The sequence below is a fragment of the Manacus candei genome, unplaced genomic scaffold, assembly GCF_025592945.1.
Source record: "Manacus candei isolate 608988 ecotype Guabito, Panama unplaced genomic scaffold, ASM2559294v1 h1tg000094l, whole genome shotgun sequence".
Taxonomy (NCBI): domain Eukaryota; kingdom Metazoa; phylum Chordata; class Aves; order Passeriformes; family Pipridae; genus Manacus; species Manacus candei.
This window is the reverse complement of record NW_026138142.1, coordinates 4,438,383-4,463,973: the sequence shown is the minus strand read 5'-3', so window position 1 is coordinate 4,463,973 and position 25,591 is coordinate 4,438,383. Positions and strand designations below refer to the sequence as shown.

General features: G+C 39.6%; 1 protein-coding gene across 1 annotated transcript in view; it reads left to right on the top strand.

Annotated features, from left to right (window-relative positions):
* Positions 1 to 387: 387 nt before the first annotated feature.
* Positions 388 to 25,591, top strand: part of LOC127461104 (vasoactive intestinal polypeptide receptor 1-like) — a 30,775-nt gene continuing 5,571 nt past the window's right edge. The window contains exons 1-10 of the mRNA XM_051768430.1: positions 388 to 538; positions 10,784 to 10,883; positions 15,031 to 15,138; positions 15,840 to 15,949; positions 19,527 to 19,624; positions 21,130 to 21,262; positions 21,663 to 21,816; positions 23,551 to 23,611; positions 24,527 to 24,596; positions 25,218 to 25,309. Coding sequence (XP_051624390.1) covers positions 503 to 538; positions 10,784 to 10,883; positions 15,031 to 15,138; positions 15,840 to 15,949; positions 19,527 to 19,624; positions 21,130 to 21,262; positions 21,663 to 21,816; positions 23,551 to 23,611; positions 24,527 to 24,596; positions 25,218 to 25,309 — 962 coding nt within the window. The 5' untranslated portion in view covers positions 388 to 502. The remainder of the gene's footprint in view (positions 539 to 10,783; positions 10,884 to 15,030; positions 15,139 to 15,839; positions 15,950 to 19,526; positions 19,625 to 21,129; positions 21,263 to 21,662; positions 21,817 to 23,550; positions 23,612 to 24,526; positions 24,597 to 25,217; positions 25,310 to 25,591) is intronic.

Here is a 25,591-nt window from a genome sequence, read left to right as displayed (position 1 = left end):
AGCCACACACACAGAACCCAGATCCTTGGAAAACCTGCAGCCACCAGCCACACACACAGAACCCGGATCCTTGGAAAACCTGCAGCCACCAGCCACACACACAGAACCCAGATCCTTGGAAAACCTGCAGCCACCAGCCACACACAGGTGGCCCCACCGGCAGGAGGAGGGGTGAGCTCAGCACCTCTTCTTGCACAGGGAATTTCTGCTTCCAAATACACCCGAAAAGACCCGTCGACGTTCCAGCTCCCCACGGTTTGGTGGCCAGAGGGCAGGTGCGTGGGGGTGAGTCCAATATCCCAATATCCCAAGGGGATGCTGGAGAATCTCCAGCCCGCTCCTGCGGGGGATGTCGGGCACCCCCAGGAGGGAGCGGGGGCTGCGGGGAGGTGCGGGGGCTCTCGGGGCGGGCCTTGGGCAGGGGTGGGCGGGCTGAGCCTCGGATTTTGGCAGCATCAGAAGAGGCAGAGGGAGCGGGAGGACCCGGCGGCGGCTGCCGAGGATGCGAAGTTTGTGCTGGATGCCGCTGCTGCCGCTGGTGAGTGAGAGAGTGAGTGAGTGAGTGACTGACTGACTGACTGCCCGCGGGGATGCTCCGAGGGAGGGGGGACCGCACATCTGGCTCCTGCCACTGCTGCCCACAGCTGGATGGCTCTGAAGCCGCCCCACAGCATCCAGGAGGGCTGGGGAGGGAAGTGTGCAGAGGCAGGGGAACTTTTCTCCTGGTAGGGAGCAGGTAGAGAGAAAGAAAAATAAGGAAAGGATTTAAAATATAAAATAAAGTTTAAAAACAGACACGGGTGTAAGAGGGGAGGAAAGAAAAAAAAATATCCCTGAGTTAGAGGTTTGACCCAACTCCTTCCATTAAATTTGTCCAGCCTCAAAATGCCATTCATAAATGTCTTTTCATTTCCATTCATTAGAATTGTGGTTTCTAAAGGGCAGAAAAGCATCCCTAATTTAGAACAGTTGTAGCATGGCTTCAGAGGGACAGAAGGGGATAGCTTGCTGTCCCAGTTGTCCTGAGAAAGGCAACTTTGCAGGAGGAGGAGGACAACTGAAAAGGAATAGTTCCTCCTGCTGGATTTGGGACATTTGCATCTCAGAGGGGGCAGAGATGATTTCACTGCTGAAGGCATCTGGTTCTGATATCATCAGGCAGGAGCATGAACTGTCTCGTGTGCTGAGCACTGAAGGCAGCAGGTGAGATGGTAACACTGGACATCAGGGAAGGTGTGTGAGCACAGGAACACACTCCAGGCACATCCATCCCTCCCTGATCTCCACGCTCTACCCCTGGCATTGCCTGGGCTGGGTAAGAACAACTGGTGTAAGTACAAGTACAGTCACATCTCCGCTTTCCCCTCAATCCTCAGCCTCAGGGGAGTGTTTGGAAACCTTCCTATGGGTGTGATTAGCAGGGACTTGATAATTCCAACTTTAGTCCACACCATGTTTGGTGTGGGCTGGGATTCAGGCTCCTGCTGGAGTCAGGAGGGAGACAGTCACCTCACAGGGAGGTGTTTCATCCCGTCCTGAGAAAGGCAGATGGAGGGAATGCTTCTCTAGGGCCTTCTGCTAATTGTGAGAGCCTACATGGTTACAGACTGGTCTTGACCTTTCAGCTTTAAAAGGTGAAGGATGGGATGTAAATTTTCACTCCTGCACATCCTCTGGATCTTGTTGTTTCCTCTGTATTTACACAGATTTATGCACAAGGGACAAGTTGCAGGTCCTTGCTATGTAAGCCTTGCTAGTATAGTTATTATCCTGCGTAATACTCTTTTTCAGGGAAAACTAGTCAGCCTAAAGTGTTAGAATGCCACAGGCAGAGTGACTTTGGCATCTGGACTGGCCTTTTTACACCTAATAGAGGCACAACTTCTTCTTGCAGCTGTCAGCAGAGTGGAGCTAATCTGGAGTGATGTATCATGCCCATCTGTGGGCTGCCATACATCATTTTAATGGGGCAGCATTACTGCAGCAGACTGTGCCCATAATAAAAGAAATTCTATAAACTGCATGCTCTGCTCAGGCTGTTGCTCATGTATGAACACCAGTGACATATCTGGTAAGAGTCAGGGCTCTGAATATCAGTGTCTCAAAATAGGTCTGATGGAAAGCTTTGCACCCCGAGTTAGACAGTCAGGGAAGGCCAGAGACTCGGAGGATGTGTTGAGTAAACAGTTCTTTTGTATTCCAAAGGGTCATGTCAGAGCAGAGGAATAATTCTTGTGTGGATTCTGCAAATAATTCGGGATTTACATATGAAAATCAGACCAGAAGGTTAATCCTGAAAACTTCCTCTGTGAAAACAGGTTCTGTTACCTCCCATCATCTCCACGGGGAGCTGTGTGCTCAGGATATACTTTGTGCCTTGCAGAATGGAGTCCTTGACACTAAAAATTACCATTTGCTCCTAAGTGACAAGGAACAGAGAGCAGTGGGGGCTGAAATGTATAAAAATGACTTTTCCTGTCTTAAAAGAGATCAGAGTCTCAGGAAACAGTGGATGAGGAACAGAAAAAACTCTGGTTTCAGCTTTCTCCCTGCTGTGCTGAACTGCTTTGTTCTTCAAACACCCATTGCTGGGGGAGGAGTTCAGTCTTTTAATGAATGGAGGTGAGAATGGAAACATAGAAGGAGTTATCACTGAGCTTTACATTTGCTTTAGCAAAAAGTTTCTTGTGCTAATGGACATTTGGATCCAAATCCATGGCAAGGTGCTGAGCTGCCAGGAAAACAAAGCTGGGTGTCTAAATTTCTGTTATGGTTAATATTGGCTAATTTGTGCTGGAGAGATATTCAGGCTGATCTTGCTGACCTGGTCCCTGCAGACCTCAAATTCCCCTCCATAAAGGACTGGATGTGTGGAAGAATCAGCCTGTTTAGCCTGGAGGGAGTTAATGGAGTGAGACACAATCCTGTACAGGGAACCACTCTGTGCTGAAAGGAGCAGGAGCAATCCTTCCCTGGAACTGCTTGTCTGCCCTCATTGATCATTAAGGGAGGCTTGATGGGGGAGTTTAGATTAATCATCTAAAATTATCTATGTAAAGTTAGTAGTCTTGTCTAAAGCTGCTCATTGAGCCTCTTTCAGTACTACTGGGAAGAGATGGAAACACTCCAAAAATACTGATCATTTCAGTGAATTTGCTGATGGACTTTGACTTCCAGGTTTCACCTCTTTGGGATTAGATACCATGAATCCCACCAGTAGGCAAATATGGCACAGAAAGGGAGATTTTTTCTTTAATTTACAGAAATACTTGCAATAGCAGAAAATGAGGATCCTCAGTTATCATTCTGTTATTCTTCAAACATTAGTGATAATTAAATGCTCTACCAAAATTAGCATGGAGCTAATAAATTCATTTTTTTCTCAAGGTAATACTAAGTGCATAGGGTTTATAAACAAAACAAATTAGTATGGCTGTGTTGTCTCATAAAGAATACCTATGAGTGAATAAATGTAATGACATGGATATGTATGTATAGCAAGTACTGTTCTGCATAAGGTTATGCAGTTAAATACAGTCAGATAAATACAGCCCAATACACAGAGGAGTGTTCAAGCATTACCCCAGTGTCTTAAAAACAATCTTGAAAAGATATTCCTCTAAATGACTGTGAGGCAATCAGTGCCTCAGCATCTCTTGTTCCACAGGTAATCGAGTTAGAGGGAGAAAACAAACACAGAAAATATCCTCTAGGTAGTCATTTTCAGCCAAAAAGACTCCTGAAATAATCTATTTAACTGGCTGAAGGGAAAGACTGGAAATAAGTCTTTAGCTTTGGGGTTGAAAGCTTCTGGGATGGGGGTTGTGTCAGAGCTTGGAGCTGAGGGCAGGACTTTTTGTGAGAGCTGATTGAATGGCTGGTGGTGGAGTCATGACCCTGCTGTGGTGACCTCGAGCTTTTCAGAGTCAAGAGTAGCAAACACGGCTTGGGTGTGGCTGAAACAACCTGCAGGGTTGCTCAGCTATTTTTACAGACGCAACTGAGCTTGTAAAATTTGAGTTGGCTTTTTGATTGCATAAGAAATCTTCATTTTTTTTTGTATTTCTCGTAGTTTTCTGACAGAACACAACGCTACATGCATTACACTATAAAGATCCCAGAATTACTTGTAGGGCAGGGGGTGGATAGGAAGATTTTTACTGAGTGACTGCAAATGTAGCTGGCAAATGGACAAGAGCTCGTGGAGCTCCAGGTTGGTCCCAGATCCCTTCAAAACACGGGTGAAAATTGCCTTCAGTGACCTGTGCTTCCCATCTCAAGGCTTTTTAATTAGCACTTGGCTTTTTGAGAAGGGAGTGGAACAGATGGGAGGAGACAGGCCTTGGGGAAGATTTTGCTGGGATATATTCGAGAGATTGAGAAGTTTATGAAAAAGGCTGAAGTTTTCTCTGCCTTTGTCAGTTATTCAACTTGCCTTCAATTTTTTTTTTTTTCACGAGCTTTCTCCATCCTATGAGCCTTTCCTGCCCATCAGAATTTCACTTAAAAAAATCATGCATTTCAGAGCATGTCCTGATTCTCTGCTCTTGGTTGGCATCAGTGGCCAACTCTCAGGACTGACTGAACACTGAATTCCACACTTGAAAATGGGCAGGGGGTGCTTTTTGTCTTTGCCCTGCTTTTCTGTGTTCTAATCCTCCAAGGTGGGAGTCAGTGTGGGACATGAATGGCAGAAATATTTGTGTGAGGGAGAGCTGAGATATTCAGGCATCACAGTCAGATCATAAAAACTGAACAGAGGAAGCACAGACAGAGAGAACTGGGAGCACAGAGATGATTTCAGAGCATGTCTGAGATGAGATCTGAGACATGAATGCAAGCTGTAGATAGAGGCAGAAAGAACAGCGAGGAATATTCTCAGTAAGTGATTTATGTACTTGGCACAAAACCTGTTTGTGAGGTTTTGGGATTCCATGGCATCACTGGAAAGAGCCTTCAGGTTCCTGAAACCTTCTCATCCTGTCAGTGAATTCAGCCACTTGTTTGAGTTTTGATTAATTTTCAAAAAGGCTGTTACCAATTTTGCTGCTGGCTCTTTGATCCCCTCGAATGGCTTTTTCAAAGGTGAATAATATATTCATTGCCCAGCTTTGAAGCCCTTTCCTTGTTTTCAGAGAGAATAGAAAATGTCCCTACTTTTCCCCAGGTGTGCTAATGGACTTCTTAATGAGTCAAGATCTGTCTTTTGGGTGACATCTAAATTGCAGTTTTTTCCACCACCTCAACAGCTTAGGGGCACCATCTTTGAATGGACTCTTAGAAAAAATTGCTTTTAACTAAATTTCACTAAGTATGGCATGAGGATGTTGCTAGAAAAACTCTTCCCAGTACTTGCTTAATCTCATATTGTCCAGCATAAACAAATCAAAGCTCAAAGTGAAATTAGTTTGATTTTTCTGTTCAGATTTGGGGAAACAAATAAACTATCACGTAACAGAGGAAGCAGAAAACAATGTTATACTTAGTGAATAAGCCACTTAGGGTTTTAATGCAATAACCTTACAGATATTAAGAAAATGAAATCTAAAAGTAAGTGCAAGCCCGAAAATCTGGATTTCTAAAATGGTTTAGGTTTTTTTGCAATGTTCGTGCCTGTCATAGGTAACTTTTTAATGTTCATTATGTTCCAGGCATTGTTCCAGTGGTTAGGACTCATGGTTAAAATGCCCCTGTGAATTTTGGCTGGTCAGTAGCATTAAAACCAGCGAAAAAGACCTTTGTGTTCTGATGCTCAGCAATGCAAAGCTCCATTTCTTGAGGGCAGGAAAACTCAGTTTTCTGTGTAAGGCTTGGGGTGGAGGTACCCCACTGTGATTTCTAATGAAGCCCAAACCAGGTCACTGCCTAAATACCGGGAAATATTGATCCAGGGAGGAACATTTTAAATGAGCCCCTTGCACTCACTGCTGTGCCAGGGAACGCTGTGCCAGATGGGACATGCCTGGCTCAGAAAGCTCAGCTTTGTTTGGGTTCCTAAATCACCCCTTTCTAAGGTGAGCAGGAGCTGCTCTTTTCCTGCAGGAGGCAAATACCTCCCAAATTGCAACACTATGTGCCTGCACCGAATGCAGAGCCCCTGCTTTCTAAAAAAACCCATCACCCAACCCTTGTAGGCAAATTAAAGCAGCAACCTGCCCTTTTCACTCAGGGCATTGTGAGACTAATAACAAAAAATAAGTAAGCCACAGCCAACAAATCACAAGTAATGTTCTGCCCAGAAGGCTTTTCTTAACTATAAAATGGTTTAATGTTTTACTCTTTCTTAAAGCCTGAGGAAAACCAACAAATTGAGGCATCATCACTGCTCTCAGTTTCTTGTATGTGTGTCATTTTTTCTTTTTCATTTTCTTTTTTCTTTTCTTTTTCTTTTTTCTTTTGCCTTTTTTCTTCCTTCTTTTTTCTTTCTTTTTTTTTCTTTTTTCTTTTTTCTTTTTTCTTTTTTCTTTTTTCTTTTTTCTTTTTTCTTTTTTCTTTTTTCTTTTTTCTTTTTTCTTTTTTCTTTTTTCTTTTTTTTCTTCTTTCTTCTTTCTTTTTTTTTTCTTTTTTCTTTTTTCTTTTTTCTTTTTTCTTTTTTCTTTTTTTTCTTCTTCTTTCTTCTTTTTTTTTCTTTTTTCTTTTTTCTTTTTTCTTTTTTCTTTTTTCTTTTTTCTTTTTTCTTTTTTCTTTTTTCTTTTTTCTTTTTTTCTTTTTTCTTTTTTCTTTTTTCTTTTTTCTTTTTTCTTTTTTCTTTTTTTTTTCTTGCTTTTTTCTTTTTTCTTTTTTTCTTTTTTTTTTCCTGTCCAACACTGGGATTACTTCCAGGAAAGCTGCATGATTATAAGTTAACACCACCAGACTTATTTTCTCTTCTTATGGGATAGTCTGTAGGTTACATCTGCAGTTGAACTTGATGTTGATTACTGAGGTGTCAGTAATATTTAACATATGGAATGGTCTAGTCTGTAATTAAAACTGTGGGTCCTGTGGTTGTAATCACACCCACCCCAAACCCAGTAGCCCTGAAGCAAACAAAATGTGGGCACGTTGGTTAATTGTTTGTTTATCAGTGGTAGTGGGGTTGGCTCCAGTCTCACCACTGGTATCCCAGAATCCTGGAATGGTTTGGGTGGGAAGGGACCTTAAAGATCATCCATTTCCAACCCCTGCCATGGGCAGGGACACCTTCCACTAGCCCAGGTTGCTCCAAGCCCCCTCCAACCCAGCCTTGGACACTTCCAGGGCTGGGGCAGCCACAGCTTCTCTGGGCAACCTGTGCCAGGGCCTAAATAACCTCTGAGGGTCATTAGTTCTTGGTCAAGATTTCTAGAATAAATAATAAAATCATATTTTCTGGTGATTTATCCCTGTTTTCTGAAGCAGGAGTCTGGATTACACAGAGCAGGGATCTGATTTGTTACAGCAATTCCTCTGTCAAATCACCACAGTACCACTTCTCCACATGTAGGCTCCCCCAGGGACTGTAAATGAAGAGCATTCCCCTAATTTCAGTCCAGCTCTGCTGAAAAATGGGGGCTGAGGCTCTGGTTCAGCAGGGGTAGATTTACCAAAACAGAGGAAAAAAGGAGCTGCAGCCTCCTTGGAGCAGGAGGGAGCAGCTGTGACACACTCAGGGTGTGATGTCCTGTTTGGGGAGCTCAGTCCCTCATTTATGTCCCACCCGTATCAGCTGCCTGTCTGTGCCTCTTAAACTGACTTCTGGAGGAAAATAACTCTTCCTCCTCTGAAATTTTTCATGGCTAATTATGTGTGTTTCCACCATTCCCAGCACTTCTGGCAGGAGGTGGGAGCTAATTTACCTCTTCTCTGCCCAGTGCTCGTTTCTCAAAAACATTTCAAATTCCATGTTTTGATTCCATTTTGGGTTAGGGCTGGTCAGTGCTTTTAAGCCTTTCACCAGAGGACTCAGTATAGATGGTAAGTTGTCAAGCTGTCATGATTTTTAAACATCATGCCTAATAATATTCCAAATATAAAGTTTATCAGGAGTGACAGAGTCCAGAAATTCGAGAAGGTAGAGGATGCCTTTTTCCTGTCCAGCCAAATCCATGTTTATGAACTGAAACAGTGAGAGATTTATGTAGCAACGATTTTGTTGCTTCTACTCAAATAATTTGATTGTTATATAGGCAAACTGCAAAGTGAAATGTAAGTTTAAAAATAAAGCAATGAGCAGGGATCCTATTAATACCTGAAAAATTTCATTTAAGAACTCTGCTACTATAGCTGAAGAGCAAGAAGTACTATTTTAAGAGTCACTCATGCTGAGCTATGAAATTTATTTGGAATTACCCACTGGAGGAACATAATGCATGAAAAAAACCATGTCTTAACTTTCTTTTCAAACAGTGCCCTTAATCTTCTTTCTGTTCTAATATTAGCATGTATGAACCGTCTCTGGGGCCTCATAATTAAAAGAAGTCTGCCTATGCTACTTTAAAACCCAAATGTAAGCAGAATTTTCAAAGGTTTTCAAAGATAAAATTGTGCTCTCCTTTTTTTCCCTCAGCAGATATTATTGCTAAAATGTAAAATTCTGCATGACTTCAGTAAAGTTTCTCTGGAGGCTGAAGGAAGTCCTGGTTGCCCTTCTCACTGAAAACATTTTGAAGGCCAATAAATCAACTTCCTGGGACTGAAAGGCAATCTAGCAGTGATGTTTGCATCTGAATTGAATTTTTAAAGTCGTTGGAGGTTTGAACAGCCTCCAGCCTCCCTCAGAAATGTCTCAGAAAACCTTCAATCCATAATTCCCGTGAATTTAACCATCAACTGAGCCCCTGGCTTTGCCTTAAATAACATAACTTGCAAAGAAGCAAACCCCCTGCTCTGTTCCTTGTAGCACTTCCTATGTCTTGTAGATCCCAATTATCCCAAAGGTGGTTTTGATGCAGGATTCAGTTGCCTGATCACAGTTCAGTTCCTTCCTCAGCTCTGTTGACTCTGGGTTTAACTTTGTCCTAAACGTGGGTTTGTAGAAACACCTGAAACATCAAACAGTGCTTTTGAGACATCAAACAATGCTTTTGAGACATCAAATTCTTATATGGGGCTGACAAAACTAATACAGAATCTGCACAGGAGGGCTGAGATACCTCAGAACACCCCAAACAAGCATTTCTGGGGGGCTGAGACATCCTTTGAGTTCCCATGGACTGCAAGAGAAGCTGAGAGAACCACACCACACGTGGACACTGACACTGGAGGTTCTTCCTCAGAATGCAATTGCCTTTGCAGAGGGGATGATTTTGGGATGTTCTAGGTTATTTAGAACTTAAAAATCACAAGAGACACGGTGCAGGATCACAGGGGACATGAAAATTTCTGGTGTGAGAGGTGAGGGCCAAACAAAATACATGGAAAGCTCTAAATGACCCAAAATAGTGTCACTAAGTCACTAAGAAGCTGAGTGTAGACTCTATTCAGCAACTGCTGTCTAGAAATCCATTTGGCTGTTTAAATGAAGGTTCCTTTATCTGTGAGATAAATATAATTTCTTAAGCTTCCAAAACAAGTCATTAACATTTTCTCATTTCACCATCTGTTAAAATGGTGCAGTGTCTCTGTCTAAGGTGTGTGCAACATCCTCAGATAACATATTGATAAAATTCAGATTAAACTGTGGCCAAGACCACCATTTTCCTTTTTTTCTCTGAATTCTTGGACTTCAGTATTTCTTACTTAAGCTCTAATGGATATAAAACTCCTGCTCCTATTAATTGCTTCTATTTTTATAATTCAGAAGGGAAGAACCTGATGCTCTCTCAGTAGAGTGATTTTCATGGCACTGTAATCTCAGGGTTTCAAAGGAGACCAAGAGCCCAAACTGTTATTCTCAATGTCAAAGCAGAGTAGACACACCCTCCTGAAAGGTAATTAGAACTTTATCATCTCACTTAGGGCTAATTCCTGCTCTAAAAAAAACTTGATTCTTAGAAGAATCCCAAGAATCAACATAGGAATATTTTGGTAATATCTAGTTCTGAAAACACTCAAAATCTTTAACTAAAAAAAAAAACAAACAAACAACCCCCACAAAAAAAAAAAACACCAAAAAGCCACAACAGAAAACCAAAACCAACCAACTAAAAACACTCCAAAACAAACAAAAATCAAACAAACAAAACAACAAAAAACAACCAAACAAAACAGAAAAAAAAAAAAACAAAACCACAAAACCCCCTCAAAAAAACCCCAAAACAACAAAAACCAAAAAAACCAAACCAAAAAACAAATTAACATGTATATTTACTTTTATGGGGAAGAAATGTGTAGGTTTTCCTATGGGGAAAGGGAGAAAATGTTTTATGGGAAACGTATGTATTGTTTTATGAGCAGGAAACGTATGTTTGGAGGACTTGGTGTGAATATTCCCACAGCTGATGGACCATCCAGTTTTGTCCAGCTGACAAAGAGATGGGAGATCCAAGGAGTGTGAAATCCATTTAAGTTTTGTGGAAAACATGGGTGTAAAGGAGAGGTGGTATAAATGCCCAGATTGGAGAAGAGGTGCTGCTTGAGCTTGATTATTGTGATAACCTGAAGAATCCATGTGGAATTCACACACAGGCATGGATGAAAATCAATAACTGTATGAGATCCCAGCCTCCTCCTGCCGTTTATTTGCAGAAAAACCTTCAGCTGGAGTTTTCACATCCTTAGACCTCAAAATATGAGCCAGCAGGTACAAACTGGAAAGAAATCCGGCTCTTCTCATTCTGATGACGACAGAATTTCTTGATTTTTTTTTTTGTCTTTCACCAAGGTTGGGGGAATCCATCCAGAATGCAAGATATTCCAGCAGGTGGTCAAAGAGGAGGCTCTCTGCCTGGAACAGAATGAATCTGTTTCTCCTGATCTTAAAGGTAAGAATCCTGATTGTTAAACTCTGGTATGAATATCCCTTGGATATCTTTTCATGGGCACACTGTCAGATATCATTTGTTTTCCTAAGTAAAACTTCCCAGATAAATTCCTCTTTTATTTGGTTTCCAGTTGATGGGTTTTCTTGGCTTCCAATAGATTCCTCTTTTACTTGCTTTCCAAGAGATTTGTTTTATTGACTTCCAATAGATTCCTCTTTTATTTGGTTTCCAATAGTTTTTTCTTATTGTCTTCCAATAGATTCCTCTTTTATTTGGTTTCCAAGAGATTTGTTTTATTGGCTTTCAATAGATTTCTCTTTTATTTGGTTTCCAAGAGATGGGTTTTATTGGCTTCCAATAGATTCCTCTTTTATTTGGTTTCCAATAGTTTTTTCTTATTGGCTTCCAATAGATTCCTCTTTTTTTTGGTTTCCAATAGATTCCTCTTTTATTTGGTTTCCAATAGTTTTTTTCTTATTGGCTTCCAATAGATTCCTCTTTTATTTGGTTTCCAAGAGATTTGTTTTATTGGCTTCCAATAGATTCCTCTTTTATTTGGTTTCCAAGAGATGGGTTTTATTAGTTTCCAATAGATTCCTCTTTTTTTTGGTTTCCGGTAGATTCCTCTTTTTTTTGGTTTCCAAGAGATTTGTTTTATTGGCTTCCAATAGATTCCTCTTTTATTTGGTTTCTTAATGGCTTGAAATGCTTCTTGTCTAGGCTGGGACTTTTACCTCATCTCATTTTGGGCATCTTTAAAAGCTCAATGTCTAAGGCAGAATTTGTCTTCTTAGAATCCTTTAAAGTACATGGAGGAGGGTGGGTGTCCCTAGAACACATTTCATTGCATTTTAGACACTTTGGAATGAAATTAATAATTTTATGGAGTAGAATTTCTCTTTACTACTACAGAAAGAAAATAAGATGATTGGTTCATACTTAGGCAGGTTTAGTAGCTTAGTTAGGGAAGGAAAACCCTACTTGGAATGTCTCACATTAGTAAAGTATTTGGTGTATTCTATACCCAAAATACCAAAGAAATTTCCACAGAAGATGCTGAAAAACGTGTTGCAATTATATCATGTTGGGAATCGTTCACATGCTGAAAATGTTCCTTGAGGGGAGAAAAAAAAAATAAAAAAAAAAATCCCAAGTTCTTCAAAATATTATATTTCCACAGTTTTACACGTTATTCGTTTGCTTGAGGAGATTTATTGTGGTGGTGTTTTGAAGCCTGTTCCGTGCTCAGATATAAATTTTGAAAACTAAAATGAACACGTAGCAGAGCCTGTAAAATATATTGAAAATGCTGTGTAGGGTGTTCCCTCCTGGGGTTTTGACCTTGTGGAGACACGCTTAGAAATAATTCAAAGTGAAATTTCGGAACGTTCAAACCCTCCAAATTTCAGTTAGATTTTTTCCGGCCAACTTTGCTTAGAAAAGTTTGAATCCACCTCAGTGAGATTTTTCAGTTATGTGAATTATGAGAGGTTAATTTTTTTTCTGGTTGGTATAGAAGAATTATAACCCCCTGGAAATCTGCCTTTATCAGCCAACTGGAAATTACAGTCCAACTCCCAGGATATTTCCTTTGTCTTATATATTATTGTGCAGTATTTCCAATCACTTTAACCTTCCATATTCCTCTTCTAGTTTCCTACTCTATTTTGGTGATATTCCACCCCACACACTTTAATCAAGTCCATAATATCTCTTGGACACATTTTGCACTTGCAGCACACAATAATCCACTCAAAAAGACGTTCTGGCATAAATCAGGTATTTTCAAAAATTATCTGTTAGATGCATTCCAGGATGTCATTCCAAGTTTCCTCCTCTTTAACACAACAATAATGACATCATTTTTGAATCCTCTTTGTAGCAAAGGTTACTCAAGGAAATAAAAAGCCCTGGAAGTTCTGTTAAACTATTTAAAAATCTTCAACCTTGTCAGCTCTGAGCTTCTCAAAGCTCTCCTTTCCACCTTTTATTCTCTAGAGATGGAAAGACCTTAATGAGAATCTGTTCTGGTGTTCACAGCCTTTCTCAAGGCATTTTGAAATTAAACATTAGATCCAGAAAACCAGTTTATCTCCAGTATTTTATCTGGAGGATAAAACTAGACTAAAATTAGTAAGAGTCCATAGCTTGTGTTTTGGTTTTCAGGAATTCAGCGAGACAAGGAGAAGGATCACAGTTTGTACAGTTACTTCTGAGCAGTCACAGAGAAGCTGTGCTGGGATTAGTCTGTGTCACAGAGATTTTGATCCAAAGTAGTTCCACACTATTCTTGTTGTACAGGGCACTGTCTAATGAGTGTCATCAGCAGCCAGACTGTCTCATTTTGAAGTAGATGTGTAAAATAGGTCAAATAAACCAAGCTCTAAAAAAACATTTACTTTTCCTCCACTGTCTAAAAAAGAAATAGCCCTGGATTACTGAGCAAGACTTGAATATCTGTGATGTCAACATTACCTGATACAACTCCTGCTGCAGTTTATGGAGTCTCAGGTGACTTGGACACCCACAACTCTCTTGAAAACCTTGGCATGAAAAATTCCCTTTTGGCTTCTGCACTCAGCGGTTTTTTTGATATACATTGAAGAAGTCGCTGGAAATTAAGCCAAATTTAAGATTTAAAACATACAGATTCCTTTACTACACAGGGAATGGAATCTCATTTTTAACCCCACATTGCCACATAAATTAGATTTTTAGACCCAGCTCTTCAGCTCTATTATAGTCCCTCTGAGAAGGACCACTTCAGTTGCTAAGTCCATGCATGTGGACCATTGCATGTATAAGAGGGACTAACATTACCTGGCTTTAATAATTCAAAAATTAGCAGCCTAGCTTAGGGTATAATCATCAACCAGACCCAGGTATTTGCAGCCAGTGATTCATCCTGCCCTCAGAAAGAGGCCTCCAATATTTGGGATGAATCACGGGCTGGAAGCCACTGTCTCTTTCCTCTGCTTACAAAGGGAACAGAGCTGAGATTAGCTGACATATTTTAGGCAATTAAAATAATAGTTAATGAATCAGGGCCTCTATTTTGCCATCTGGCAAATTGGGGATACCAGGAATTGTATCCTTCCAAGGGTCATGGGAGGACAATGGTGTGGGAGATTCTCAGGGCTCTCCTTTTGGAAGCCAGAGAGCAGCTTAACTCAGCTACAGGTAAGTGATATTTCTTCCACGTTTCAGCTCCTCACAATTTTAGCTTTGCTTTATCATCTCCCCCCAGAGGAAGCAGAAAAGAGTCATGAAAGAAAATAACACCTCCCCAACCCAAACTCCTGCACTGCTTTATATCCACCTTACGACCACCTGGGGGTTAGTTGGGGTTGCAGAATGATGCTTTTTTTTTTTTTTTTTTCAATTTGTTCAGGCACTTTTACATGCTGGTAATTTTTCTGTGCTGCCCCCACACCTACTCGCCCACAGCTGGAAGTGTCACTGTGATGCATCTGTGGCAAACCTGGGATTAACCAAAACTTCTGAGAAAACCCTTTTTAGTGGATTCATAGCCAGCAGCATTTCCTGTGTCATCAACCAGCAGCCTCTGGTTTAAGGAACCTCATGGATGCACCTATTCCCAACGATGGGATGAATCTTATCCTTATTGAAATCCATTGCAAAAATACCATTGGTTTCCTAATACTGGGATTTCACCCTTATTTCCTTCAAGCCAGGTAAAACTGGTAGAGTTTTAGCAGGAAATCAAGGGATTAAGGTTGAACTTCTAAGTCTGATTTTTTCAGTCAGGCCCTGGAACCAGCGATGAGAAATCTCAAGTGCTAATAATTATTCAATATTTTAATTTTGGTGGCTTTTGTTTTGACAATAGCAAGAGCTCCAAGTGATTTGACTTTCAGATTGTGTGTCTGTTTGAATTTCAGGTATATTCTCTCACAAGATAAGGTGGAGGAATGTCCAGCTGGAATGCCAAGTGCATATGTGATCAAGGGTGCATCCAAGGAGAAGAGGAAAACAATCCTCTCCTTCCCTTCAGTGCTGCATGCCCTGTTGTGGCTCTTCCTGCATGTGAATTAGTGGGAAAGCCACAGAAAATGTCATTATGGGAGATCAACTGCGTGATGTTCTCTGTGTTTCTCTTTATTTAGAAGCACTTTTTTTCTTACAGGATGTGCCAGAGATTGGGATGGTTTAACCTGCTGGCCCAGAGCCACTTTTGGGGAAGTGGTGAAAATTCCCTGTCCACGATTTTTCGAAGAATTCACCAATACCCATGGCAAGACTTTTTGGCCCTACATTTTTAAAAATTATTTTATTTTAAATAAATTCTAATAGTTGAAAATTCCTACATATTTTCCTGATTCCCAATGCTATCATACAGTAGCTATCCAGATACACATCTTGGCTTGTGGTCAATATTTCCTTGCATTATGCTGTACTGAATTGTCTCATTTCTTTCATGGTCTAAAAGTGATGGATAATTGCACTATGTTACTAACTTTGTAAAGGAATATGTTGTAGAATCACTGATTTATAAACTCATAAAATAATTAATATTAAAAAGGACCTACTGAGGTCATCTGGTCCATTCCTTCAGTCAGAGCAGGACCGAGTTTAAAACTTGTATCTGATTTCCAATATAGATCAGGTGGCTCAGAGCTTTGTGTACAATCCCCAAATATGTTGTAAATGTGTAATTTGATTTCCTCCACGTAAGTATTGAATTTACAGAATTGATTTCCCATATGAAATGCTCAAGTCTCACTGCATCTTGAAACGAATTTCCACATTTTCAAATGATATACAGAATATTGGAACCCTACAGCTTAACTTGCTGGACATGTCTAGACCTGTAAGTCCCTGACTTAAGGATCAAAGTAGAAATAAGAAATTGTTGTTGCTCATCCAAACCTAAAGAACAGCAGCAGCACCACCCCCCTCCCCTAATTAATTCTCTGCTCTCTTTTCCACTGAAAGGTTTCCTCCAGAGGAATTGCACACAGGAGGCACATTGGTCAGAACCATTCCCCCCATACACTGTTGCCTGTGGCTTTGATGAAGGTTCCAGTAAAGGACCTGAGGATCAGGTGAGTGTTTGATTTCCAGAGCATCCTTTCCTGAGAGTGCTGAGTAGCTCCACACATCTGACTCCTGCCAGAACCCAGTAATTACCCATTTTCAGTGCTAAACTCAAAAATTTTAGGTGTATTTAATGCTTGTTTAACAAATTAGGCTTAATAGAAAGCAAGTGAGTAGCAAGAAATACTTCCTTCTCTGTGTAAATGTCTCCTCTTGTTGTTAATGAGTAAACTCATGATTAGTTCACTTTTCCTGCCTAAAAAAGACTTTGGCTCTCTAACAGAGGTGATTTTAGTTCTCATCATGCACCCATATCCCAAGGAAGCCCTACCAAGCTCACCACAGGGAATTTTTCAGGGAAAATTCCTCTGTATGCCTCCAGTTGATTTTTTTCCCCCCAGATTTTAAGTCAATCAGAAAAAATTAGTCCATAACTTTCTAGCATGGTGGTCAAGGCACACCTTTGTGAGGGAATTCTTGGATGCCATTGAGCAGAGGACCCTGAGCAAGCAGGTCTAAGGGAAGGTGTCCCTGCCTATGGCAGGTGGGTTGGAATTGGATGATCTTTGAAGGTCCCTTCTGACCCAAACCACTCTATGAAATGATAACTTTTATACTTTCCTGTAGGTGTTCATGGAGCAGGCAGCAAACCTCTATTTTTCCTATCTGATGACCATCACTGGCACTTAGTTAAGCTCCTGCAGAATTTCTTTCACTGCCACATCTTCATATGATTTTAATTCCCATATTCCTCATCCCCCTACTTGGCCCCAGGATGGGAATGCCTCACACTCTGCTGGTCCCTCACTGGTGAACTTCTCCTGGCTGAAGGTTATTAATTAATTAATTAATTAACAGAGAGGCTGCCTCTGCCTTGGAGTTCTGAAATTTGAGGGATGGGACAGTTCCAGCAAGAGAGAACAGGGATGTCTCCACCCCCTCCTTTCAGTCTGCATTGAACAAGGCTCCTCTTGCACATCCCAAAAAAGTAGGATTATGTACATCCATGCAAGTGTTTGCAATAGGTATTGAAAAACCCAAGTTAGCAAAACAGATGAATAGTTCTGGGTAAAAAATTCAAGATGTTTTTTTAAGAATCCAAATCAATATTTTTATACGGGGCTTTTGAGCTTTGGAATCTCCGTGACTTATTTTTTCAGGAAACTGAAAAAAGGTATTGTGTACACCATAATAAGTGTCAAAAAGGCATATCAAATTACAAAAAAAAAAAAGATGGAACAAACCAGAAAACACAGTGGTTTATTTGTAGATGGTTTGAAAATACAGCAAGAGCTTCAATTCACCAAATAAATATTTTCTTAATGCAATTTATTAATGCATTTTATTAATACAGCTGGGTTTTTTTAATGTTTCACTTTCAAAAAGTCATGTAAACAGTTCAGAAAAAAGCCATTTATCACAAGCCAAAGCAAGATACAGAAAGGTGGAGAGAGTTGTCATCACTAACACTGAGTATTATCTGGAATTAACCAGGCACACAAGCTCAAGCACAAACTAGTTCAGATATCTGAATCTTTGGGAAGTGTAGACAAAATTTGCTTCATATAATAATAATAATAATTTGACTAGGTGAATGTAGAACCTAAGAATGGCTGCAACCAGTGGTAAAAATATCTGGAGCTGAATCCCCCATCTATAAATTAGGAATATTTGTAATTCTTTGCCCTTTAGGGAAACTGGAAAGATAAATGTTTTAAAAAAAAAACATAAATGAATGCTTAAAAAACATCTGGGAAGATACTGGAAAGCATATAAACACTTCAGAAAAAAAAGCCATTTATCACAAGCCAGAGCAAGACACCAAAAGGTGAGGAGGGTTGTCATCACTGACACTCTGGGTGTTATCTGGAGGTAACCATTTTGTTCTCCAGGCACACAGGCTCGAGCACAAACTAGTTCAGATCTAAATCTTTGGGAAATGTAGACACAATTTGCTTCAGAAATTTGGCTCCATGAACTTAGAACCTAGAATGGTTCTAATATCTTTACAGGGAGTAAAGATATTCGGAGCTCGATCTCCCACCTATAAATTAGGAATATTTGTAATTCTTTGCCCTTTAGGGAAGCCAGAAAGATAAATGCTTAAAAAAAAACCATAAATAAATGCTTAAAAAACAGCTGGGAAGATGGTGGAAAGCATGTAAACAGTTCAGAAGGGATGTAAGATTCAGAAGGGGACATATTCTGGAGCACAGTTCTCCAGCCCTGGGACCAGCTGGCCACCCCCAGAGCTTGGGTTTCCCCCAAGCAGTCCCTGGATTATGCTAAACCAGTTTGTGGCTGGCCTAGGCTAAAATCCAGCAAGGAACATTTCAACAGTATGGAAGACTTCAATTCAGAGGCCCTGGCTGTGTTTAGTTTGTTATTCCAGTCAAATCCCCCAGGTTTGACTAGAAAAGGAAGATAAGATCAGCAATCTCGGATGCATTGCAAACATGGGGAAGTAACAAGAATCCCAATTATATTCCAAGAGATCCACTTGCTTTGTATTTTGTATGTGCAGTGAACACTTGTGATGTCCTCTGCATAATGTTTTTTTTTTTATCTATCCTACAAAAACAGATAAAATGAATTGAAATACTTCATTATTCAGTTGAAGAACCTGTTTTCCCATTTTCTTCTGTGTTTTGGAAATACTGTATAAAAGATTAGGACTATATCAGAAACACCAGACTGATTCCTATCTTGTCAGGATTACATGATTTATTTATGGCTCTAGTTAAAATTGCTAATCACTTGTCTCAGCCTAGAATTGCAGCCTTTTGGACAAACAGATTTTGGATCAATTAGAGAACAAAGCATCCATTGCATTAGTAAGGGGGAAATTTGCCTGGATTCAGAGAATTTAGTTCCTTGGGATTTTAAATAATTAGGTGATTTTGTAGTCAATCAGAATAAAATTTGCATAGTTAAAACCATGTAGATATGCTTCATTTTTCTCACTACACTGGGTGTTTAATTTGAAAAGAAATGAACTGTAAAGAGTTTATAGTGTTACAGTTTATGGGAATGGAATGAACTGTTTGTCCAAAGCATTGACTGTGAGGTGATTTTCTTGGCTTTAACTTTCTCACCTCCACAATATGATGGAGCTGTTTCTCAGTGTTTCAGTTCCCTCACCTACAAATTGCCAAGTTTTATTTCTCTTTCAGCCATAGCTCTTTATGAAAATCAATGTTTATTGAGTCTGGCTCAGGCCTGAAGTGACAGATTCACAAATCACCCACCAGGAGATTTCAGTGCCCCAGACTCTTTAGGTACCAACAAGAGAAAATGCAGTTACTTTAAAAAAAAAGCTAAAAAATTTCCCTGTAAGACATGGTCAGAGGGGTCAGATGAGCCTGTGGGCTGTGAAACCTGTCTCCTGTGTAAGGTTCAGTAGGATTTAAAGGAAAACATGTTTGTGGTGGAGGGAAAAACCTGAAGCAGATCTCAAGCACAGGGGTGGTGGTACTGGTGAAATAAGTGAAAATAAGTGGTGAAAATGTGTCCTGGTGAAATAAGCACCCATAGCATTCATCCTCCAGAATCCCCTGCATCAGACTGTGTCTCTTTTCCCCCCAGAAATCCTATTATTCTGCATTTTGGCGTGTCTACACCGCTGGCTATGCAGCATCAGTGACTTCACTCGTTACAGCTCTAATTGTCTTTGCTACCTTCAGGTAAATATAAATGGGCTCTTTTTCAGGATGTCTTAAGACAATCTCATCCTAATTTCCATCAAATCCTCTGTGGTTTTGCTTTGTGGGCTTTTAAGTATTTTTAATTATTATTTTCTAATCATTCTGAGACATAATGCTGTTGATGGTGGTGGGTCTTTCTCTATTTGTGCTGTAGTATTTCCCTGCAGATGTTAAAACATCCAAGCTGCCTGGGCAGTCTGATTTAGTCTCTTTAATGCCACCATAGAGTGGAGGTGCCCAAACTTACATCACTATTAGTATAAGAAAACAATTCCTTCAGCATATGGCAGGACATACCCTGCAGAAACACTGTCTCATGGTCCTGAACCAGAGGTGATTCTAAACTGTTCATTCCCTCTGTGAAAGGTTTCCAGAGCTGAGAGCTACAGGAAGACGTTTAAATAAATTTAAATGTTACATCTGATGATATCAGGAAATGGATCCTGGGTTTGAGTGGTTCCAGTGCTCTTGGGCAAGAGTTAAAGCCACTGTGCAGACAGGAGGGCAGAGCACAGAAGCAGCTTCCTAACTGGGGTGGGTTGGCATTCTCAAAGGTCACATCCCAGGACCACGAGGCTGATCTGCCCAAGCCTTGAAGGAGATTCCATCAGCTCAAGGTAGAAGTGTGGACAGGGCAACCCAGGGAAGTAAAATCATGGGATCATTTAGGTTGGAAAAGGTGTTTGAGATCCTCAAGTCCGACCATTGACCCAGCATTGCCAGGGCCACCACTAAACCACGTCCCCAGGTGCCACATCTACATGTGCTTTAAATACCCACAGGGGTGGGGACTCAACCACTTCCCTGGGCAGCCTGTGCCAGTGCTGGACAATCCTTTCCATTAAAAAAATTTTCCTGCTATCCAATCTAAACCTCGTCTGGCACAACTTGGGGCCTTTTCCTCTTGTCCTGTCCTTGTTACTCTGGAGAAGAACCTGATACCCACTTGGCTACAACCTCCTTTCAGGAAGCTGTAGAGAGTGAGAAGGTCCCCCCTGAGCCTTCTTTTCTCCAGGCTGAGCCTCCCCAGCTCCCTCAGCAGCTCCTCATCAAACTAGTGTAGTTTAGGGCAAGGCAACCCCTTCTCTGGCACCCACCTTACAGGGTGTGACTGACACCCATTCAACCTTCTCTTCTCTCTGACCAGAAAGGGGATGAAAACCTTGTTGAGCCTTTTGCAAGCTCGTTCAACAAAAATATATTATTTAGAATAATTAAAAGGCATTATTGTAACAGCCCAAGAGTCCCCCAGTTACTCTCTGCTTCTGGCATCTCCTCTAAATGTGTGGTGATTCAAAGACAATTACACTGTATTTTTTATTAGCTTAAACAGATAATAACTGCTCTGTTCCCTCATGTCTGTCTCCCTCTCAAACAGTGACAGGTCATTTGTTTGCTCTGGGAGGTGTTGGCAGTTTGAGTTTTGCTGAGACCACGAGAAATTTCTGGTGAAGAACAATTTTTGTTTTCTCTTTCCATGTCAGAAAATTCCACTGTACACGGAATTACATCCACATGCACCTGTTTGTCTCCTTTATCTTGAGAGCAATTGCTGTTTTCACCAAAGATGCTGTTTTGTTTGCAGATGAAACTATGGACCACTGCCTAATGTCAACGGTACTGAACCTCCCCTCTCTTTTATCCTCGTGTTAACATTTAATTCTTGGGATTCCTAAGTCCCATTTCTCTTTAGTTTGCTAGAACTGAAATCTTAAAACAAACAACACAAAGACCAAGTGCTGTGGCTGCACTCAGCTTTGATATCTAAAGTACATGTCTCTAATGAAGCTGTAACAATTTCTGCTAGCAAAGAATTTAATCTGTGAGAGAAACCCAGTATTTCTCTTTCAAAAAACTGAAGTAAAGTCAATTCAAATTATGGAACCTCAAACCTACTGAAATATTGTTAGAATGTCTTTGTTCTTGTGTGGTTATATTGAATTTTACATCTGTCTGGAGAGAAACCAGACAAAATGAGAGTAGATTTAACATATTTTTCTCCCCCCTGCACTTCCAGGTTGCCTGTAAGGCTGCTGTGGCATTTTTCCAGTTCAGTATTTTGGCCAATTTCTTCTGGCTTCTCATTGAAGGGATTTACCTGCAAACCCTGCTCCTGCTGACCTTTGTTTCCAACAAGCAGTTCGTGTGGTGGTTCATAGTCACTGGCTGGGGTCAGTATTCCTGCTCTCTCTGTGTTATCTACCATCTCTGTTTACTGTCAGAAATAAATAAAATATGTGTTTTGAGACAAAATGTGCCTGTCAGAGGTGCCACCATTCTGAGGAAAGTTACCTGTTTATTCAGTAGTGTTACATGAAAACCACACATCATGGAATTGCCTTTCTTATCTTATTTATTTATCTTATTAGTTATTTACACCACTCACCACAGGGGTGATAAATCCAGTCCTCAAGATGATGACTAATTTGTCTGGATAACATCCTAGAAACACTTTGTCTTCCTCCACTGACTAAAGAAGTTTGGGTGACTAACTTAAAGTTGGCATTTTGCTTTTAGGAAACAGAACCTGAGAGATTAATCTTAGATCACGTGAGTTCAGGCCCAGGAATCAAACAATTCTTCTCTTTTGTTTTGTTTTTAAAAGAACTCCTGGCTTTAAGAAGTTCTTTGAGATTTTACAGCAATTGAAATTTTCTCTGATTGTCAGAACAGGAATGGGTAAGACCTAAAATTTCATTCATTGGAGAGAGTTGTTTTTATGACTCTCAGATATTCCTGTGCCTCACCTCAGCTATTTTAAAAAAGAGGCACCCAAATTAAGCAGTTACAAAATGACATTTTTTTGCCTTAGCATTGAAATCCAAATTATCCTCAAGTAAATATTAATTCATCCTTTATATTGAGATTCTCAGACTTTATATAATTCAATTTTTTGGAGCTGTTCCAATTTTTTGAGCTGTTTTTTGACTGTCTGAAATTAGACTCTCAGACCTTGATTAATCATGGCTAAATTGAGATAACAAAAGAAACAACTCAATTAGTAATGTAGAAATCCTCATTTACTTCTGGAATAAATGGAAGGGGAGAGACATCTCAGGAGTAACTCAGATCTTAGGTGATATGGATGTAAATATTTCTCTACATTAATTAAACAGACCACTTGAACTGAACGTGGTCCCAGCTTTAAAGGACTTTAGCAAAGGGCTAAAATTTAGAAGAACACCTTCTAGGCCTTTTTTTAAAGATCTCAAGTGGTATTTGGAAAGATGTTACCTTTATTTCTGTCTATTTATCAGTGAAAATGTCACTTGTTTCAGATTAGAGTCCCTTTTTTTTTCTGCAGCTTTGAAAGTCACTTGGTCTTTGGAAATTCAGTTCCACAGAAAGAGAGCAAAAGCAATTTCTACTTTATAGGCCTTCTTAAAACAAAATCAGCCATAAATGTAGAAGGATAGAAGGATAAGCAGTAAAAAGTGGGAATAGAAATCACCAGTTGCTGGATTTAATTAAGTTTTCATGGAATTCTTATCAGCTGATGGGTCCAGAGTGATTAATAGAGGACAAAAATGTGAATTCTTCCACCTAGTGTACAAAAAGTTGTATGTTGGCCACAATTCACAGGATAAAAGAGCTCCAGAGCTTCACAAATGCTTGTAATTCATAGGCAAACCTAAAGTAATTCTTAATACTTATTTTTGAAAATGCAGTTTTACAGCACCCTTTATTCTCCTTTGCTTTTTTTAAAATTCCCCTGCCCTTGTATTCCTTTTTTTCCCCCTGAGCTGTGAGTTAAGTTCTTTCATAAAGTTATTTAAATTTGTCTGACCCATCATTTGTCCTTTAATGTGCATCCAACCTGCTGCACTCTGAAAGTGCTGGGAGTAAAGTCTCCATGGGACACAGTATTTCAAATAATTGTTGTGTTTCCATGTTGATTTGTCCAGGAGCTCCTGCTGCTGTGCTGTTTGCCTGGGTCCTTACAAGAATCCACCAACAAAATACTGGGTAAGTCAAAGCTTGGAAAAGGAAGATGAGGATATCCTGGGTTTTATGGTGTTCTGTTCTGCTGGTGGGGAAAAAAGAGGTATTAAAAAAAAAAAAGGGAAAAAACCCACATATTCCCAAGTTCTGCTTCTAATCTTTACACTTCATATGGAAGTCTGTGAGAAAATAGTTTTAATTCTTCTGATTTTGGTGTTTGTATATGGGATAATAAACCCGTGGTAACTACTGAAATTTCATTTAGTTCCCTAATGGCCAGACCTGCAATAATTGTATTTTAAGAAAATATATTATTTATATAATTGTATACAATTATATAATTATATATAAGAAAATATAATAATATATAACCTTTATATAATTATATATAAGGAAATTATTATATTTTAAGAAATTAGCTGTTTCTGTTTAAAATCAGCCATATATTACTAACCCAAATCTTTTCAAATAAGAACCTCCTAAACCAACACATCATGTCTTGTTAATTTGTTTCCATTTAATTATTTGATTTTTATTCTATTTTAATCTTTTAATCTGAGAGCCAGATATAAATGTTATTTACTAAAAGCTGTCCTGAAGGTGTCCAGGTCATGTGGACAATCAGTTGGAAAAGAGACTGTTCTACACCTTCCTGCTCAGAACTCAGATGAATGACAGAGAGGAGTGAGAAGAGCAGGAAAGAAGCCTGAAAATACAAATTTCTTGATTTTGCTTTGGTTCTTCCATCTTTGCTTCTTACAGGATAAATTTCCTTCAAATTGAGTTACACAGAGATTTTAGAGAGGTGTGAGGGTTCCAGTGCTGTCAGGGACATTTAGGCAGGGATTTAAACTTCGTTTTTCTGTGAAAAAGTGCTTTTATATGTTGTAAAAGCTCACATGGGACAGATAACATGACCTGTTTTGTTTGTGGTTTCAGATGTTGGGATGATGATGAAAATGGAGTGGTCTTATGGATCATCAAGGGCCCCATCCTGATAACTGTATTAGTATGTTTGGGTGTTTTTTCATTTTCCCTTGAATATCTGCATATAGATCATTTTACCTGGTATATTTTTTAAATAATTTTATCTGGTATATTTTAAAATAATTTTATCTGATTTTTTTTTTTTAATAAGTTCTTAGGATGTAAACTTAAGACAAAGAAATCTCCCTTATCCACCCATTTACACCACCTAAATTTACAGAGGGAGTACTATGTCATTCAGGTCTGTATGTCTTGTAATCCCTATCCCAAATAATGAAGGGAGCAGAAGAGACTGTTTAAACCATGTAAGACCTGCTGGCGAGAAAAACAGGGCATTAATATAAATAAAATAATATTATTTATTTATATATATAATATTTATTAATATAAATAAAATATATTATTACTCTCTCTGAACATGAGATACATAGGTCTACATTAATTCAACATAATTTTCACCATATTTTATGTATAAATATATGTGGGTGGGAAAAATAATTACTATTTATAATGCTTTTGATTTGTTCTGAGAACAGATCTTCTCTGGTTTATGGCAGTGCACTTGCTCTGACTGGGGATTTTCAGTTATTTGTGTCAGCTCCTGGTCAATAATAAATTTACAGGTTTTGCCTTGTCTTTTCAGATTAACTTTATTATATTTATTAATGTGATCAGAATTCTAGTCCATAAACTGAAATCTCAAGAGGGAGGAGGGAGCCATTCGAGCCACTTCGTGTGAGTGTTTCTGGGTTTCTTAATATTGACCTGTTCTGATATGAGAAATATTTTATGGGCACAAAATGTTCTCCTCTTCTTCTAACAGAGAGAGAAATTCCCAGAAGAAATAACAATGTTCCTGTTCATCCCAAATATCACCTCTCTCTCTTTCTTCAGGGGAGAAAGGGTGGGGTGGGTTGGGGACAATGAGAAAATAAACCAGAAAGTTTTGCAGCTGTGAAAGGACCCAGACTGAAAGTGTAAACACTGAATGTCAGGTAACGAATTCACAAATGGCCA